The 17,794-nt window shown below is 38.7% G+C and overlaps 1 protein-coding gene across 1 annotated transcript in view; it reads right to left on the reverse strand.

Moving 5' to 3' along the window:
* Positions 1 to 17,794, reverse strand: part of LOC121520660 (probable G-protein coupled receptor 158) — a 149,543-nt gene that overhangs the window by 119,025 nt on the left and 12,724 nt on the right. Inside the window, exon 2 of the mRNA XM_041804218.1 lies at positions 5,958 to 6,063. Within this exon, the coding sequence (XP_041660152.1) occupies positions 5,958 to 6,063 (106 nt within the window). The remainder of the gene's footprint in view (positions 1 to 5,957; positions 6,064 to 17,794) is intronic.

The raw sequence follows: 17,794 nt of genomic DNA on the forward strand, positions 1-17,794 counted from the left end.
AGTTTGCACACTTTTTTGATGAGCTCAAGAGACAGCATATTAAACAATCTGCTGAGAGTCAAACAGAAGAGATCAGAAACACCACAGTCAGCAGAGACCAGAGTGAGGCAGAGGCAGATCTAATGCTCTTGTTATAATTGTCAGACTAAATTTCATTCTGCTCTTTCTTTGTTTTAACTAGTTATAAACAAGCCTTTTCACCTCTCCACAAGAGCTTTACAAGCAAAACTTTATTCACAACAGAACATAAAAGGCACATCGGATGTTAAACCTGCAACATTATACAATTTCATGAAACGTATTATTTGAATTAGCTGGCGTCAACACATCTCTAAAAAGTAGGGACAGGGCAAAAAAAGGCTGGAAAAGACTTTGTTAAAGCTGTATCATCGTTTTCTCTGAGCCAGAGCTCATTCTAAATGGACTGAGGCAAAATGGGAAACTGTTCTGTGGTCAGATGAATCAAGATTTGAAATTCTTTTTGGAAACTGCAGATGCGATGTCCTGCATGTCATCAGCGCACAGTTCAAGAGCCTGCATCTTGAATGGCACCGTCAATGGTGAAAGGTATGTAGAGGTTTTAAAGACACATATGCTCCCATCTGGACAACGTCTCTTTCGGGGAAGGCCTTACATATTTCAGCAAAAAAATGCCATGTCCATCACAACAGCATGGCTTCACAGTAGAAGAGTCCATCTGAAATGGCTTGCCTGAAGTCCAGACCTTTCACCAATAAAAACATTTGGTGCGTCATGAAACTTAAAGACCCAGGACTGTTGAGCAGCTGGAATCCTACATCAGACAAGAATGGGACAACATTCCTCGACTAAAACTCCACTACACAATGGTAAACATGGCCCTGTCCCAACTTTTTTGAGATGTGTTGCTGTCATCAAATTCAAGATGAGCTAATGTTTACCATGAAATAGTAAAACATCTCAGTTTCAACATCTGACATGTTGTTTATATTCTATTGTGAATAAAATCTGTGTTCACGAGATTTGCAATAAATGCATTCTGTTTTTATGTACATTTTACATAGCGCCCCAACTTTTTTTGGAACGGGGATGTACATTCATCTTGCAGAAAACACCAATATATTTTGATTATTTTACACCCAAATGAAATCATCCATGAAAGGATAGATGACATTGTTGGAAATAGATTGTTTCATGGTCGATACTTGTCCCCTCTAACAGAAATAAATGAATACATGCAATTTTCGCTTTTATCATCCGAAACAGCGAGAGAAAAATGACACTGCTGATTCATGACGGCACTGAATCATTGACTGTCATTTAGCCAAATATAGCGTTAAAAGAAAAATCATCATCAGAAGAGTAATGAGCGGTAAGCTGTGTAATGATCCTGTGAAAATGTCCTGCCATTGTGCTGCGTCTTAAGGATTAATGTTATTTACAGAATATAAGCAGTTTAAGGCAAACATTTGCATGGAGATTAGAAGGAAAAACCTGCACACATGTATCCAATATGGACCAAAATAAACACAGAAGACAACTCAGATAATTCAAAGACGATAGGATGGCCTTGGTAACTAAAAGGCTGTCTCTGCCTACTGTGATGATAGCAGAAAAATAGCACACGCAGTCAATACAGACCTGAATATACTATTATAATCATCACCAATCAGAGTCATGCCGACAGCAGGCACGCAGAGGAATGAATGATACGGGGGAAACAATGCAACAGATCGAGATGAACACGGACCCTTTCTGTTCTCCTTCTGTAGTTTTACCCCGCTGACACACAGAGAGGGGGCCGGCACACAGACAAAGAGCACGGTCAATTATTCACCACATCTTGCAGCAATCCATTACACTACATTTATTATACATCATATGGCCAGCGACATGCCACGCAAGCCTGAGCAGCTTCACCCTCCTGCTGAAGTCAGAGCGGCTTCCTGCAATTCATCACAGAAAAACTAATGCATCGGCAAAGACACGAGGAAAGCACACACACTGACAAACACACACATGTGAAGAGTACACAGCACTGGAGCGCTAACAAACATGATGAATGGCTGCTGTCAGTTCCAGCACGGTGCTCACACAGGTACAACACTGTACTGTGAAGAAGACACTTACTCAGACATATCACCTTTAACAACACTCATCGACACAGACGAGCACTCTGCAGCACACACCGACTCACAAACTCTCTGTTCACTTAGGTCACCATGCAGTGATGGGAGGCTGCAACATTTGGTTTGGTGAGTTGGTTCGGTTCATTTGCTCTGGTGCTAAAGCTGTCAGTCCAACTCTGGCACAGGCCAAACAACCAAGACAAGACTGCTTCAAAAGGTGGGTCTCTGGTGTGGTTTGTTTGTCCTGAGAACATGAGCTGACCTCAATCTAACTTACCCACAAGAAACACTGTACACTTTTTTAAACAAACCATAGCCAGAGGAATATTTGTTGAAAAACCCCAGGCATTTTTACATTTAAAAGTGGGCTGCGTCCTTTACACCAACGCCACCAATATACCAGTAAAGGTTGTTTGCAATTATGCTATCGCAAATGCCCGTTAGGGGTCAGGTAGTGGGGGACAGCCATTAATGGGAACGGATAAAAGTTAGTACTTAACAGCTCTAAATGAACCTGCAATTATTATCTGAAAATTTGAACACTGAGTATGACCCCTAAACGTTACAGAAAGATGATATTTTCCACAGTTTGACCAATTAACCTGGTGTGGAAGTGATCAATTTATGCCAGATGAAGGGAGACAAGAGTCTAAAGGGGTCTTGTCCTGCGCTAAGATGCTAGCTGAGCCTGTTTAACATATAAAAATGGCAATGGATGATAGTTCAGAGGCAAAATCCACATGTATGGCAAAAGCCACGTGTAAGGGTATAAGTATGATGTTAAGAAAAGTCTGTTAAGAAAATTTCCAATATTACTTATATTTCTGCATTTCTATGTCTCCACAGGTGTTCTGTTAAGCCAATTCAAGGCCCAGGTCACAATGTACTGTCAGGAGTGGAGACTCTAGGTGTCTCTCCTCTTCTCCTGGGTTGAGTCTGTGGATCTTATTTTGAGTTATGATTAAGGTTAGGGTTGACCAAAAGGCATAAGAGGGTGAACTACTTTGTGCTCCGTTAGAAATCTGGCTTCAACCTCACACTGTGTTGATGTCACCAAGACTAAGTAAACACCTCAACTTAAGTCATCTCATCTCTCGTCTCTTCCTCTCTCCTCAGTTTTTGGATTATTTATGAAATATTTCTTCATCATGCTCTTCTGTCCATACATACCATGTTGTCCTTGAGTGAACTGGTCATGTGACACCGTATGTTACGTCCTGTGACTTGTAAATGCTGAAAAAGTGTTTCTATTGCACTTTCGTGATATTTTTGTATCGAAATGTCTAAAAAACCTCATGAGAGCGTAAAACTTTCTAGTGATATTTAAGAGTTTTTTGGGTGTTTCCATTACCAGGTTTTTATTGCGCTATTTAGATTTTGCACATTTCTAAGGGTTATGGAAAGCTACTGTCATTACCAATGTGTTAAGCTGCCTCTGTCACACACTGCACGGGACCCTGAGATGTTGAAAATTCATCCCATTCACTGAGTATTGCAAGCAGCTGCTATTCACATACCAGACTGACGCCACTATTTCACTGCTTTTCTCCCTCATTAGGTCAAAATCCTGCATTTAAAGAAAGCGGGAAGTATACCATCCAGTGAATACTGTAAAGTAAAATCTGCCTCTTCTTATAAAGCTCTACTCAACAGGTTTTCCAACTGGTCCCCTGAGAGAATCCTGAGACAGCGTTAGAAATAACACTAAAACACATTCTTCTGAAGTGCAATGTATGTTATTAGCAGTAGTTAAGAGCTAAAACTTCAGACTTCAGATCACACTTTAAAGTTTAAGGACTGAGGATGAAGAAAGGAAAAAAACGTCAGCTGAGGAAGATTTATTGGTTTTGTTTAAAACTCTACAAACATAATTCTGTATCTTGTGAGGTGAAGTATACAATATATTCTCATGAAATGTTTAAATATTAGCTTTAAAATTGTCAGATAATTTCATATTTGAAGAGACTGATGATAATTTTTCAAGCTATTATAATGCCAAGAGTATTGTCCATTTCCCCTTAGGACTCACTTATATTCACCCTCTTGAATGTTTTATTTTAATTCAGATTTCTCCAAGGTAATTTCAATTTTAAAAAATGTATGTAAGGTAAAATAAGTGCCTGCATAAATATTTACCCCCCTTTAAAGTGGCTAGTCTAATTCAATAGGGATCCAGCCCATTTGGTGCTAGTAGTCTTATAATTAGTGAAATAGGAATCACCTAAGTGCAGTGAGTGTGTCTGAAGCGATTGAAGCATGAAGAAACCTGTGTCCGAAAGGTCCAGTCACTGGTTTATCAGTATTCCTGGCTATTATTTCACCATGAAGACAAAAGAACACTTTAAGTATTTCAGAGAAAAGGTTATTGAGAAGCATAAGTCAGGGGATGGATATAAAACATTTTCAAGGTACTGAAAAATTCCCTGGAGTTTAGTTGAATCCATCCTCAAGAAATGGAAGGAATATGGCACAATCTGCCCAGATCAGGCTGTCCTCACAAACTGAGTGACCATGCAAGAAGCAGACTAGTAAGAGAGGCCACCACGACAGCTATGACTACTCTGAAGTCTCAAGCTTCATGGGAGAGACTCTGCATACAACAACTGCTGCCCAGGCTCCTCACCAGTCAAAGCTTTATGGGAGAGTGGCAAAGAGAAAGCCACTGTTGAAGAAAACTCGGATTAAATCTTGACTAAAGTTCACCAAAGGCATGTGACTCCATGGTCAAGTGGGAGGGAGATTTTTAATCTGGTGAGACCAAAATGGTGCTTTTGAACTATCAGACAAGATGCTATGTTTGACTGACACCAAACACTGCTCATCACCACAAACAACCCCCCACTGTGAAGCCTGGTGGTGGCATCACCATGCAGTGGGGATGCTTCTCAGCAGCCGGCCCTGGGAGGTTTGTAAATGTAGAGGGTAAACTGAAAACTCCTGGGGTACAATCTTATTCAGTCTAAAGGCCCTTTGTTGGTTCAAAGACAACAAGGTGAATGTGGAGTGGCTGAGTTTAAGCTCAGACATCAGTCAAACGGAGAATTTGTGACTGGACTTGAAAAGGGCTGCTCTCGCCTGCTCCCCATGCAACCTGAAAGATTTTTAGCAGTTTTGCAAAGAAGAATGATGTGAAATTTCAGTGTCCAGATGTGCAAGCCTGATTGAGACCTATCCACACAGACTTAGTGCTGTGATTGCAGCCAAATGTAATTCTACTGACTTGAAGGGGGTAAATATTCATGCGGTTACTTATTTTACATTACAAATTGTAATTTCATTGACATAACTGTATAGAAATCTGTTTTGACTTTGACATCAAATAGGTCTTTTTGTAATTGTTTTGGTCACAAAAACCAAATTATATTGACATGATTGATTTATAAAAACATCCCTAGTAAAGGGAGTATGAAAGAGCCTCTAACTTTATGAACTGCCTTACAAGGCCGTCGCAGGTCTAGTGAACTCTGGCACAGATACACTACCATCATTGTGCGTTGGTAAAAGAGCTGCTTTTACCTTTCAGTTTCAGTCAGTTAGATTCTCCACAGTGAGCATGTCAAGGACGCTTTGACAGGGCGAGATGAAGTGGTTATGTGTTCTTGTAATTTGTTTTACAGCTCTTTACTGCAGGATATTTCCTTTTTTAAATGTATCTACATGCTTCAATTAGTTTTTCACTGTAATTTAAAGAAAATAAAAATAAACTTAAATATGTATTGCTGAACGGTAAGATGTAGTAATTTCCTTTCTAGACAACCAGAATTTGAAAGCAGACAGGGGGTGAATAGAGAGCATCTGTATCAGTGTTGACTGGGATTAAAACCCAGCCATACTGTAGCACTGACTTACTTCCATACTGGTGAGATTACAGCGGTGAGTCCCAGCAAACCAGCCACTGGTGGAGCACTGATCGATGTCCACATCCTGCAGGTTCACATCCACACGAACGACTCCCCTGCACAGAGAGCGAGAGAAGAAATGAGAGGAGGAGGAGGAAAAGGAAGGACAGAGGCAAAGTGATGAGTCGAGTTAGAGAGGAAAAGTAGGAGGGAAATTGTAAGAAAGGATGCAAAATTAAAGATGAATCAGAGAGAAAGTGAAGCGAGGAGGAAGAGATTAAATAATTGAAATGAAAAGGAAGCAGAATTTAATGAGATGGGTGCATGGCAGAGTATTAAAAATGGTAAAAATAGAAATGCAGAATAAGTAGATTAAGAGGGATGATAACAACATGGGAGAGAAGACGGAATGAAAGAAATACATTCAATATATGGAAAAAGCATTATGAGGAATGTGAAAAGCCAGGGACAGCAATGTTGGAGAAGTTCAACGAGGGAGACAGGAGTTAAGAGGTTAAACAAATCGGTGTGAGGGGTAGAAAGGAGGCACAGAGGTAGAGATAGGAATGAGAAGGAAAGAAGGAAACAGTCGATGGTAATAGAGAGATGAATGAAATGGGTCGAAAGCAGAGAGGAAATTAAAAGCAACGGAAGGTTTAATGAAGAGGGACAGAGGGGGTGATAAAGACAAAAAGGAACAGAAGAAAAGTTGGAGATTTGACATCAACTTTTACAGGAAAGTTATGCTCCTGATCAGACACTCAGTAAAGTAAAGCTGCAAGGTTTGTTCAAACTGAACAATTCAATCTTCTCCTTCTTTCCTTCCAAAAATACTTAACAATTACCCATAAAAAGCACAAAAACATGTTTTTTCTGTTCTCATCATCTTTGCTTCTCTCAAAATGAATGGTGAACGATAGCATTCATTCAACAAAATATATCAAGTCCAATGTTTCCCAAAGAATGATGACACTTACGTAGGTGATGGAGGAGGACAGCACACATTTAATAAGAGCAGTGCAACATCATTTCCCACTTTCCAAAGGGACTGTGCCCCCGGTGAAAACAAGCAATCAGATTGAATGGCGGCAGATTAGAAAACAGCTGTAACAATGCCATTAACAGTTATTTCATTCTGCTTTGTGCCTTAAACAATTAACCCTTACAGCTCTGTGCTATTTTTTAGCCATTGTGTCTTGTCTGAACTTTTTGTCTTAAAAAGTTTGTAAAACATCAACCCTGTGGTTTACAGTCAAACTCTAAATATCCCTTTCTTCAGGACAACCTGTGTTTTAAGAATATGTGCCTTACAGCAATGCCACTCGAATTTAAAAAGATATGGGACTATAAACACAAAAGAATAAACTAACCGGAAATTAAAAGTCAAAGATTTTTTTGTATTAAACACATTAATGTAGAGGGTTTTTTTGCATAAACTTGCTCTCCTGTCTCTTCAGCATTACAGAATTAAAAAATAATACTTCTGTGGCAAAAAAGTCTTCAAAATATTCACATTTTTACAAAAAAAAACTTTCGCTTTTGGGAATTTGATTCATTATCTAAAATGCAGTGATTCTGAGGGGCAAATTTCAGCCTCCCTGTGTCTCTTTCTGTCTATTATGAGTCATTCAGGCTCTCTTCTTAATTTTTTAAGTCTGTGAACATGCGCAGACCAGCAAAGCATGACGTGACGACGAACAGCTTCCCATTGGTTGTCACAGCCCAGTTGCAATGCATTCTGAGATACAAACAGACAATATGGCAGTGGGCTGTGACAGATGTAGCTGACTAACTGCAGGAATTATCAAAAAATGGATCATGAATGGATAAAAAAAGGTCCACTATCAGAGTTACTGGTGTGGATTGAATCTTCAAAGACCCTGAAAAGTCAGCCAAGTTCCAGGCTCACAAGAAACCTTCTGTAAGAGCTAATAATATGTGGAGAGAGTCATTAGAAAGGCACAGCAGAGAGCTTTCAGAAGAAAAAACAAGCACGTGCCTATGATTTATGGTTCAAAAGTTACCAAGCAATTTATAAAGGGTGTGCCTGCGGCACGGACTCATGCCGCATGGGCTCTAAGGGTTATAGAGCCATAGAGTGGTGCAGGAATGAGTCCAAAAATGCAGAAGTGAGTTAGCATTTTAGCACCTCCGGTTCCCTCATCTGAAAGTCCAAGGGATTTATGAATGAGTTTTCACTTAAATGCCTGAAGTAAGGTCTGCGGTGTACACAAGCTAAAGAGAGTTTAACGTTTTATCCTACAACATAAAATATATCTGAAATGTGCCCCACCTTTGAATTGTGAATCTTTTCACTTTTGATAAAGGCGGTTGCTAAAAGACAGCTAACAAGGACTACAGCTTTTGTCGGGAAGACTATACGTCATCATCTGAAGGGCGGCAACTGAGCCTGCCGTTCAGTTGTATCCGCAGGTGATGGCGTTATATTCAGTTGACCGTGCTGTAGTTCAGTATAGCATGACGATAGCTTTTTACTTTCATCAGTTAGATTAACGAACCAGATATGATTCTTACATTATTAATTTATGAAGATTATATTTATGAACAAAACATGTGTCATAAACTTTTATTGGACACAGATCTTATTTTCAGCAATAATCCTAAAACTCATGCAACACAAACTCCCGTGTTTGCCTACAAAATTACGTCATGACTGCACCACTCTATTAATTAAGGCATGTTTTGTTATTCTCAAATGATGAAGAGTGTCAAAGAAGAGCTCTGTGTCTTTTGGCTGAAACTAGAGAGGAGTAAAGCGGGCAAAAGTTGGACCTGTGCTGTGTTCTTAGTGACTTTAAGCTAGTGAAAACTCTGTGACAGCCTGACTGCCTGTTAACAGCTTTTTCACACATTCACTAACCACATTTAAATGTTAAGAGCCAACATACATATGTTATGTGATGTGGGTTTATGACATCCCCAGTCACAAGATGGACTGTTTGTCTAGTTTAAAGAGTCTGAACAGACACATCTATAATTTAGTTTATTTCATATTGGTATGATGCAAGTGTTTTTCATAAATGTCCTACATTATGTGTTCATTTCAAAGCCTATTGGATTTTTACTCTCAACAACCGTTTGACCATAGGATTGTCATATTTTATGCTTTTAAATCCTAAATAACCCAGTCTTTCCCATTTACTGCCATTCTTTTACTGGTAGTGCACCATACTAGTAGATGGCACGTCATCATGTTTTGTCCACTGGTAGTGCACCTTCGATGGCACTTCATCATGTTTTATGTACCATAGGGGCATCCAAAGGTCATGAGAAAATTATTTTGTGGAGAGACTGCTCTTATCTGGTTGTTCCCAATATTTTTGTCATGTGGATTATCCCCCTTCTGGAAAATAGCAAGACGGCAACTTTAAGGTGCCAAGTGGCTACATCAATGACAGTCTTTGGACTTCATAAAATGTGATTTGATTTCAGTCAGAGTTAGGATATGTATGATGAATGGAAATGGACTAGTCTCACAGCTGCTTTCCAAGGAGCTAACTCAGTAACTTTTCGTGGGATTTGGTTGGTTTTGTTTCAGTGTAGTGGGCAGAAACTATCAAAGAAACACCAAACAGGTAAACAGGCTGTTATCCATGCACCAGTGAGCAAAGCATTTAGCTGCTGGACAGCAGAATATTTTTACTCAGTGGTTTGAGGCCAGCAGAGCCTAGGGTGCTCAAAAAGGGACTCCAAATGATATAAAGATAGCACTGCTGGATGGGGGGCGCAGGTGCCCTAGTGGTTTAAGGCAGGCCCCATGTACACTAACGGCCCGGGTTCCAATCTGGTCTGAGGCTCTTTACCACATGTCTCTCCCCCGCTCTCGTCTCTGTTTCCAACTATATCCACTGTCCTCCTCTATCAAAATAAAGGCACAAAAATGCCCAAAATAAATCTTTTAAAAAAGGATAGTGCTGTTGGATTGCTTGATCGTTTTATGAGTGCTATAAAGAGAGTTACTTCTGTTATTCAGCCCGCTGACATTGATATGGAGATGGCAAATAATACAACTTGTCTCTTCTTTAACAGTAGCTCAAACTAGATCTTCCAAACTGATGATGAATGAACACTATTTTAGCTACAAATACATTAGTGATTGTTAACAGCAGTAGGGTGCTCTATTTAGGATCAGTTAAGTAAAACTATGGTCTATAATCTACAAGGTTGATCACAGTGACAGGGGAACCACATGGCTCATTAATTTGTTTTAATAGTTACTGGACAACAATGCAGTTCTATCTCAGAGGAATTGGACTGGCTCAACAAACAATACTTCTGTGTGTGGGTGTTTTCAAAAGATCTGCTCTTAATAAGAGTAGATTTATCCCTTTATCCCCACAGGGGAGTCATGTACCAAGTTTAGTTTCTTAATATCTGTGGCCATATTCTCCTGATGGTAGCATCCCTTGTTTGGCTTCAGTGTAAAGTTTAAAGGATGGTTTTTACTAAAGTTGTTGGTGTTACTCTGCTGTAGGGTACTGTTCAGTAACATTAAAGCCATGGAAGAGAAGAGAGAAAAGAACATGTTTTCTTGCAGCTTGAAGACTGAAATGTCTCTGCAAGATGTAGGAGCCGTCTGAGTTCAATCAATACAGACTGTTTCGGTGCAAGCAGTTCGAGCCTTCACAGATCAACACTGTGAAGTAAACGAGGTGAAATACTTGTTAGGGGTTGTGACCTCAATTCCCCATGTTCACACAGTAACAAGTTCCTCTGATGTTAAGGCGAGGATGTGTGCTTTTATGACATTGTACTGCTGTTATCAGTGTTGTAAGTCTTAAAGAATTAGATTCACTCACTTCTCAATCAAAGATCAAAAAAAATTATTCTGAAAACAAAGAGGGATATCAGCCGTATTTCAGAAACCGACCAGGCCTTGATAACACTGTCAGTACAAGCTTTCAAACCAGCTCTGAGCAAATATTACACTGGGTATCTAGTTTAGGAGCCAACAGACTTTGTATTTTTTAGGCTGGTCACATAACAGTCAAACACTGTCCCATTCAGAGGGCTCAATTTCTTAGCCTGTCAAAATCAAGATGCATTTTTCCTCTAATTTCTTCGTATACCTGAATTTATAATCTAAGTCTGACATTACAATAACAAATAGGCATACAGCACGTGATTGCAGACTGAGCCTGAGTTAATAAAAGACACAAAACTCAATGTAAAAAAGTAAAGTAAGTAAAAAAAGACATAAAGTACATTTCTAGATTACATTACAACAGCTAGATTACATTACAACAGCTAAACAGCTTATTATGTTTGTTATAAAGTAAATTAGCTTAAAGTAGGCTCCCTTAGCTGGAAAATAAAATGTATGTGTTTCATTTCCTCTTTAATTTAAAGCATTAGCAGGGTAAATTTATAGCTAGTGCTAGCTAATGTAGCTAAAAATGTTAATGTCAAGTACTAAGCAAGAGATTTTAAGCACATGAAAGGTGGTCTTCTACTTACTAGCTAAAGCAGGCATGATGTTAGCTTGAATTGTACATTTTTTGCTAATATTATGTCATTGATGAATTTATTCTCAAGCTATTGTAATGTAAGCTGAAAATCCAAAAAGTAGCTAACTCTGGCGGTAAGTTTAGCTAATTCAAGTTTTTTAAAAAATCATTTCTAGCCTACATTTCAACAGCTAAATCGATTTTAGCCAACACGAAGTATTGTAAAAGCTTACTCACAGTAGCTACATTTGAAGAAATTTCTGCATTTCATTTTCCTTGTTAACAGGTACTAAAACTTGATTATTGTTGCGACAAAGTAAATTGCTAGCTCAAGGAGGCTACATCAGCCAGAAAAAAAGTTAATGTTTTTTGTTATTCTAGCTAGAGGGATTAATTAGAGCATTAGCAGAGGAAATCTATAGCTAATGCTAGCTAGCAGGGGTGTAACGGTTTCTGTATTCATCCTTAACCATCACAGTACGTCCAGACCATTTAAAAAATAGGGGGGATATAACAGTATTTACTGCGAATCAAGGTGTCAGTCATGACAGTATGTCTTTGCTAACCGCTATTAAACCACCAACGAAGAAGAGTAAGAAGCCAGCATATTAAACACACGAAGAAGAAAACAGTGAAAGCAGAGAGGGTCGAAGGTATTACAGCTGCTAATGCATTTTAAAGACTATTAACGGACCAAAAATTAGCCTTCAAAAGTAGCTTACGGTACTTTAATGCTTAGTTTAGCTAACTTTAGGTAAAAGGGGAATTACTAGCTACCATTAGAACAGCAAAAATACATTTTAGCTTAAGTTGGGAGTACATTTGAAGAAATTTCTTTTTCATTTTGTTAAATAGCAAGTACTAAAACTTGATTACTTTTTGTTACAAAGATTGCTAACTAAAATTATGCTACATAGAAGATCAAATTTTTGTTTTTTCTCTCTCTCTTCTTTTTTTTTTTAGCATTTTTGTTACAAAATAAATCACTGGTTTAGAGTAGGCTACATTTGCCAGAAAATTACATTTCTGTATTTAATACTAGCAAGAAATATAAATTTGAGCATAAGCTGAGTATATTTTAAGCTAATGAGAGCTATTTTTGTAGAAGCTCATTTTATGCTTACATTACAATGGCTAGAAAATAAATTTATCATGGACATTACATTGCAAAAGTTAGTTTTTCTGTTAAATTGGTGAAGTAGGGTCTAAAAATGTGTTGTCAGAGATGCTGTTATGTACCTTTCACAGTAACAAAACAGTATGATATTTCAACAGCATATCAGCCTTCCAGGGGGAAATGGCGGTTGTGTGAATGCAGCATTAGAAGGGAAATCTGCCTTGGACAAGATCTCCTCAGTTGTTGCCTTCTGTGCCAAGCCAGCTCATCTCTCTTTCTTCCCGCTACACACACAAGCAAAGCATGCTTCCTCGTCTTTGATTTATCCTCGCCTGCCAAATTACCCCACCATCAAAAAGCCTGAGCATTCATGCAATCTCTCAAATGTCTCTTATCTTTCTTTCCTCTGTGGTGTGGTGGATGGCACTGACACCTCCAACAACCTGCCCGCAAGTGGAACAAACAACCATGGGGAGAGGCTTTAGCCACCAGCTCTCCTCAAATGCACAACTAGACAGAAAGAGAGGGAGGCAGAAGTGTTGATACCTCTGACTGACAGAGTGTGTATTAATGCGTGTATTTACAGGTCAATTCTTGATAGAGACTAAAAGCAGAGGAAAAAGCACAGAGAACCGTTTATGGACACAGGCAAAAGTAGGCACAAATTTTGATCCAGCACTGACACTCAGTGATATATTTAGGGCAGCATTGGTCAACATAAATCATGAGTAGTGTTTTCAAGTATTCAGATATCCAGTGACAGACGATGGGAAAAAAGGAACATTTTCCATCCCAGGTCAATGGTAATGAAAGAGCTTCTTAAGATTCAAGACACATCCATGAAAAGTGCTCCTCTGTTCCCGAGCAAATGGGGATGTTGTGATTTATCCCTGCTCTCTCTCTTGCATCTTTGGAGGCCCGGTGATGTCAATAACAGAAAGAAAAAATCCTACAGCCATGCTAGGAGCTCTCTAAGACTGTCTCCAGAGAGGTACTTTAAGCCAAATACTAATGTTAGCATGATAACAATGATATGCTGACGTTATACAATATTGTTATGATGTTTTCCCTCTTGGTTTATGCAGAAAAAAACAGGTACAGGGAAACCTTATGGGAATATCATTAGAAAAAAACAGATCTGGCAGTATCTGAAGAAAAGCACTCTTGATTTGAGCAAAAATATTGTTATCTTTTCTATTGCCCCTCAGAAATGCCCTCATAAACACCCTCTGTCAGTTGCTTTTGTTTCCCTTTTTTGGCTTTGCTAAATTACACAAGAATGTCACCAAATTTTCAGATTTTTTCAAATGCCTGCTGTGTAAAACTTTGCACAGTGTCTGATTCATCTGTGCTGGATACTGAGCTCTAGCAGTTTGTTCTGTTCCAGAATAATCCAACTCAAGCTGCTGTAGTCTTCACAGTGCTGTGTCATTTGTTGCTTTATTTTGAAACATAACAGTAATGTAAAGTTGTGTGTTTGTGATACCTAAACACTGATATGTTCTAATTAATTGTACTTGAAGACAGTGTTAGGACAGCCTGGCTGCAGACTTTCATCCATTAACGCGTGCACACTTGGGCGTCACAGCTGTTGTTGATCAGTAATTGAGAGGGCTTGCTGTTGAAAGCAGTTCTCTATATCGTTGCTTTCAAAGGTTAAAAGAATTAATATATTTTCAGAGTTTAAAATTATGGACTGCAACATCTGTGATAAATCTGGATATCTACAACCAAGAAATATTGGTGGAAATATTGGAAATATTGAAATATTGGTTTTAACATATCTTTTAAAATGGCTCATTTCAAATTAAACATGTTTAAAGTTTGCCACTCTTTTAAATACTGTTTTTCCCAGCTATCTGGTTGCTAGGACATTGCTGAATATTATATTCCCATATTTATGTTTGACTTGGATGTTTTGAAGTGATAATTTTGCAGTTTTTGCTGTCAGGAAAGGCATTTACGGATTGTATGCATGCATTTACAGATGTCCAAGTGCACATGTTTATGAATGTCTAATGTTTGCAGGCAGTTGCCTCTTAGCAGTGTAGGGGGCAATGAATTACAAAGTAAACTGCTAGAGCAATTAGATTACTCTTTTGTTGTAACAAGCAATGCAGTATTTCAGTTCTACAATCTTACCTCTATACCTGGCAGCATGTCTGTCTGAGAGGATTTGCACTCTACACTGTTGCTCTAATTGTCCTTGATACCTCTCAGAAGACTTCTTGGGTGTAACAGTTAAAAAATGGTGCCATAAAAAATCATAAATATGTACAGATTTTCAATAAAATCCTCAAATGTCATCATTCGAGACTTCCCTGTGTTATGAAGTGATAGTGGAATGTTACTGCAATTTAGTATTATGCAAAGTGTAGGTGATTATGTGGCAGAACTGGGAAAGCTGATGCAGGACTTCACTGTCACTTTGATGATGCGCTGACAATGATGTTGAGATTGTTTGATCCATAGCATAGACAGAGACAGCATACGGCGGAGGCTGCTATCTGAGAACAGACTGACTTTTGAAAAAGCACTCAAGTTTGCATGAGCAATGGAGGCGGCAAACAGAGACATCGCGGATTTACATGGCATGGAAGAATCTGGTAATAGAGCAGAGCGGCAGGGTCAGTGGACAAGGTCAGCAACACACAACAAAAGCCCCAGGCGGACATTAGAAAATGCTATAGATGCGGTGGAGAAAACCAACTGGCCAAAGACTGCAGGTTTGGCAATGGAAAACATCACAATGTAGAAAAGTGGGACACGTAAAAAACTCTGCAGAAACAAAACAAAAGGGTAAAGATAATACTATATAGAAAAATTAGAATGAAAATGAAGCTAACTTCATACAAGAGGAAGAGGGAGATCATCAGAATTAGGATTTTTTCGCTATATGTCGTTGTAAGGTGTTTAAGGTCACACAATGGGTCCATTATTTTTGAATGGGTTTTTTTTTGTGATTTGTAATCCCAAAAAATGTCACACACTCAAACCTTGCACACTGAGTTCATTGCATTTTATTTGTACTCAACTGTTTTTCTTGCCAAATTTGTAGGATGTGGCAAATTGTTTTGCACTGTGAGCCTGTGGCTCCGTCAGTCCTTTAAAACCACACCGGATCCATCCAACCTGACAAAAGGCTTCATACAGCACACGCCCATGCATCATAGCGCTGTGCCATAATGGAGAGATGGAGCTTTTCCGTTCTGTCTCTGATACGTGTCTGTGGGTGTAAACTTCTGCCTTTATCTGTTATATACTATGTATAATACTGTACTACCCTGTGTCTCACTGATCCGTGTTTAAAGTGAGGGATAAAAAAGGAAGCAGCAGACATGGACTGATGTGAAAAAATACCAAAAAATCAAACCTGTTCCAGAAAAAAATAATGATGGATGAAAGTTTCAGCATCAGTGTGTACAAATAATTAACATGACACTTATTTTTATTTTTTTTTACATGCAAAAAAACTCTGCACAAATAAACTGACTTAGAGTGCAAAGGCCTACAGAGAGTGACATAACGATGTACAGTCTGGATGGGGAGACCATTATTCCTAGAGAAGAACCAATCAGAAAAGAGCTAAAGAGAAATGGGGAAAATGTAACATTTAAAGTAGAGAGGCTGTGGATACACTATGAAGTCAAAAAGGGCAATTTATAAGCTATTCAGTAAAAGTCAAAAACCCACCCTTGCTTAGTTTAGACAAAGCTCAGAACTTACAGTGGCCATAAAGTGCCAGTATTAAGCCAGCTGCTGTTGCAGTGAAGTAAGAAAGCTCGCAAAGATTTTAGTTGTGGTGGTATTGAAAGGCTCAGGGAGCTCAAGTAAGTTTGTTACTTGTTTAAAACAAGTAATGGTACTGAAATAAAGGTGTATTTCTCCTTCCTGTTTGTTTATCATCCCTAGTAGCTAAAGACTGAATAAATGAGAAAACACAACTTTATATTTTCTCCACTCAATTAAAAATGCAAAGTACCTACATATAAACGCCTCCGTCGTAATCCGTTGTGCGGTTTCGCAAGTGAATGCAGTATACGGTCTAAAACTCATCATACCCCTCATTTTTAAGTGTGGCCCTTCAAGTGTGAAGGGCTACGTAGCCCTTGATTCAGAAGAGAATTGAGATACTTCTTCACCTGACGTGAGAGCACAAAAACCAAGGGGAAGGGCTAAGAGGTAGAAATGGGATTGGTCTTAAGATGCTTAGATTTTTTTTCCTTTATGAATATGAAGTTTATATATATAGTGATACACAAACAAGCTGAAGCTTTTGCCCCTTAGTGTGAATATGGAGCTGAGAACAACAAACCCAAGGGAGTTTGATTTTGCTCTCTTTAAAGGCTATTACTGCTATATTTGCTTTGTGATATTTAATACAAGCCTTATTAATATTAATATTATTATATATTAATATTAAGACTGTCTCATATTGAGCCTTTTAAGCCAGCTGGAAATTCCCCATCTCCTGAAATAACGATATCACATTTATTATTGTGCTGCTGATACTTAAGTCAGCCTCCCTCTGCCTCCTTAACTATTAATTCAGCTTAATATCTGCAGATGTCATTTAAAGTTTGATTAGGGGTTAAATCTAATAGCTTCCCTCTATATGTACTCTGACCTTTAAATTGAGTTGGATTGATAGTAAGAGCAGGAAAAATGAGAGAGAGGGTTCTTTAAGGTTAAAAGCAGAAAACATGGTGGATGTGACCCCATCATCTACACTAGCTTATACTTTCTGACCAAAGCCAAACAACTTTCTATTTTTAGAAATGTCATCACAGGACTAAGATGAGCAGAAGAAGCCACAGAAAAGCTGCAGACCACAACTCACATTAGGAGAGCTTGTAGTGCAGCCAATCTCTTTACTCAATTATGGAGTGAGCCTTAATACAAGAAACGCTCTGGTCTTAAACAACCATTTCATTTGTCTCCCTCTGCTGACACCAAAAGTGGTTCCAACAACTGCCAAGCTGAATTACTTTGTAAATAGGACAAAATAATCCCAAATCACAGTCCACATTTTTATGAAGCTTTCAACTTGACAACACTAGACGACAATTTCTCCAGCTGTAATGAAGATTAGTATGTTTACATGTAGGCATGCTGCTTCACCCATGTAAAACTAGGACTTTTCCTTTGTGTTTGTTAAAAGTTAGACATGAAAAACAGAAAAAGCAAGTCACTGACTGTTGTATGTGGCCTGGTCTACAGCCTATCCTCCCTCTACCTGCATCTCAGTATGATTTGGCCTTA

This window comes from Cheilinus undulatus, linkage group 13 (assembly GCF_018320785.1).
Source record: "Cheilinus undulatus linkage group 13, ASM1832078v1, whole genome shotgun sequence".
In the NCBI taxonomy this organism is placed as follows: Eukaryota; Metazoa; Chordata; class Actinopteri; order Labriformes; family Labridae; genus Cheilinus; species Cheilinus undulatus.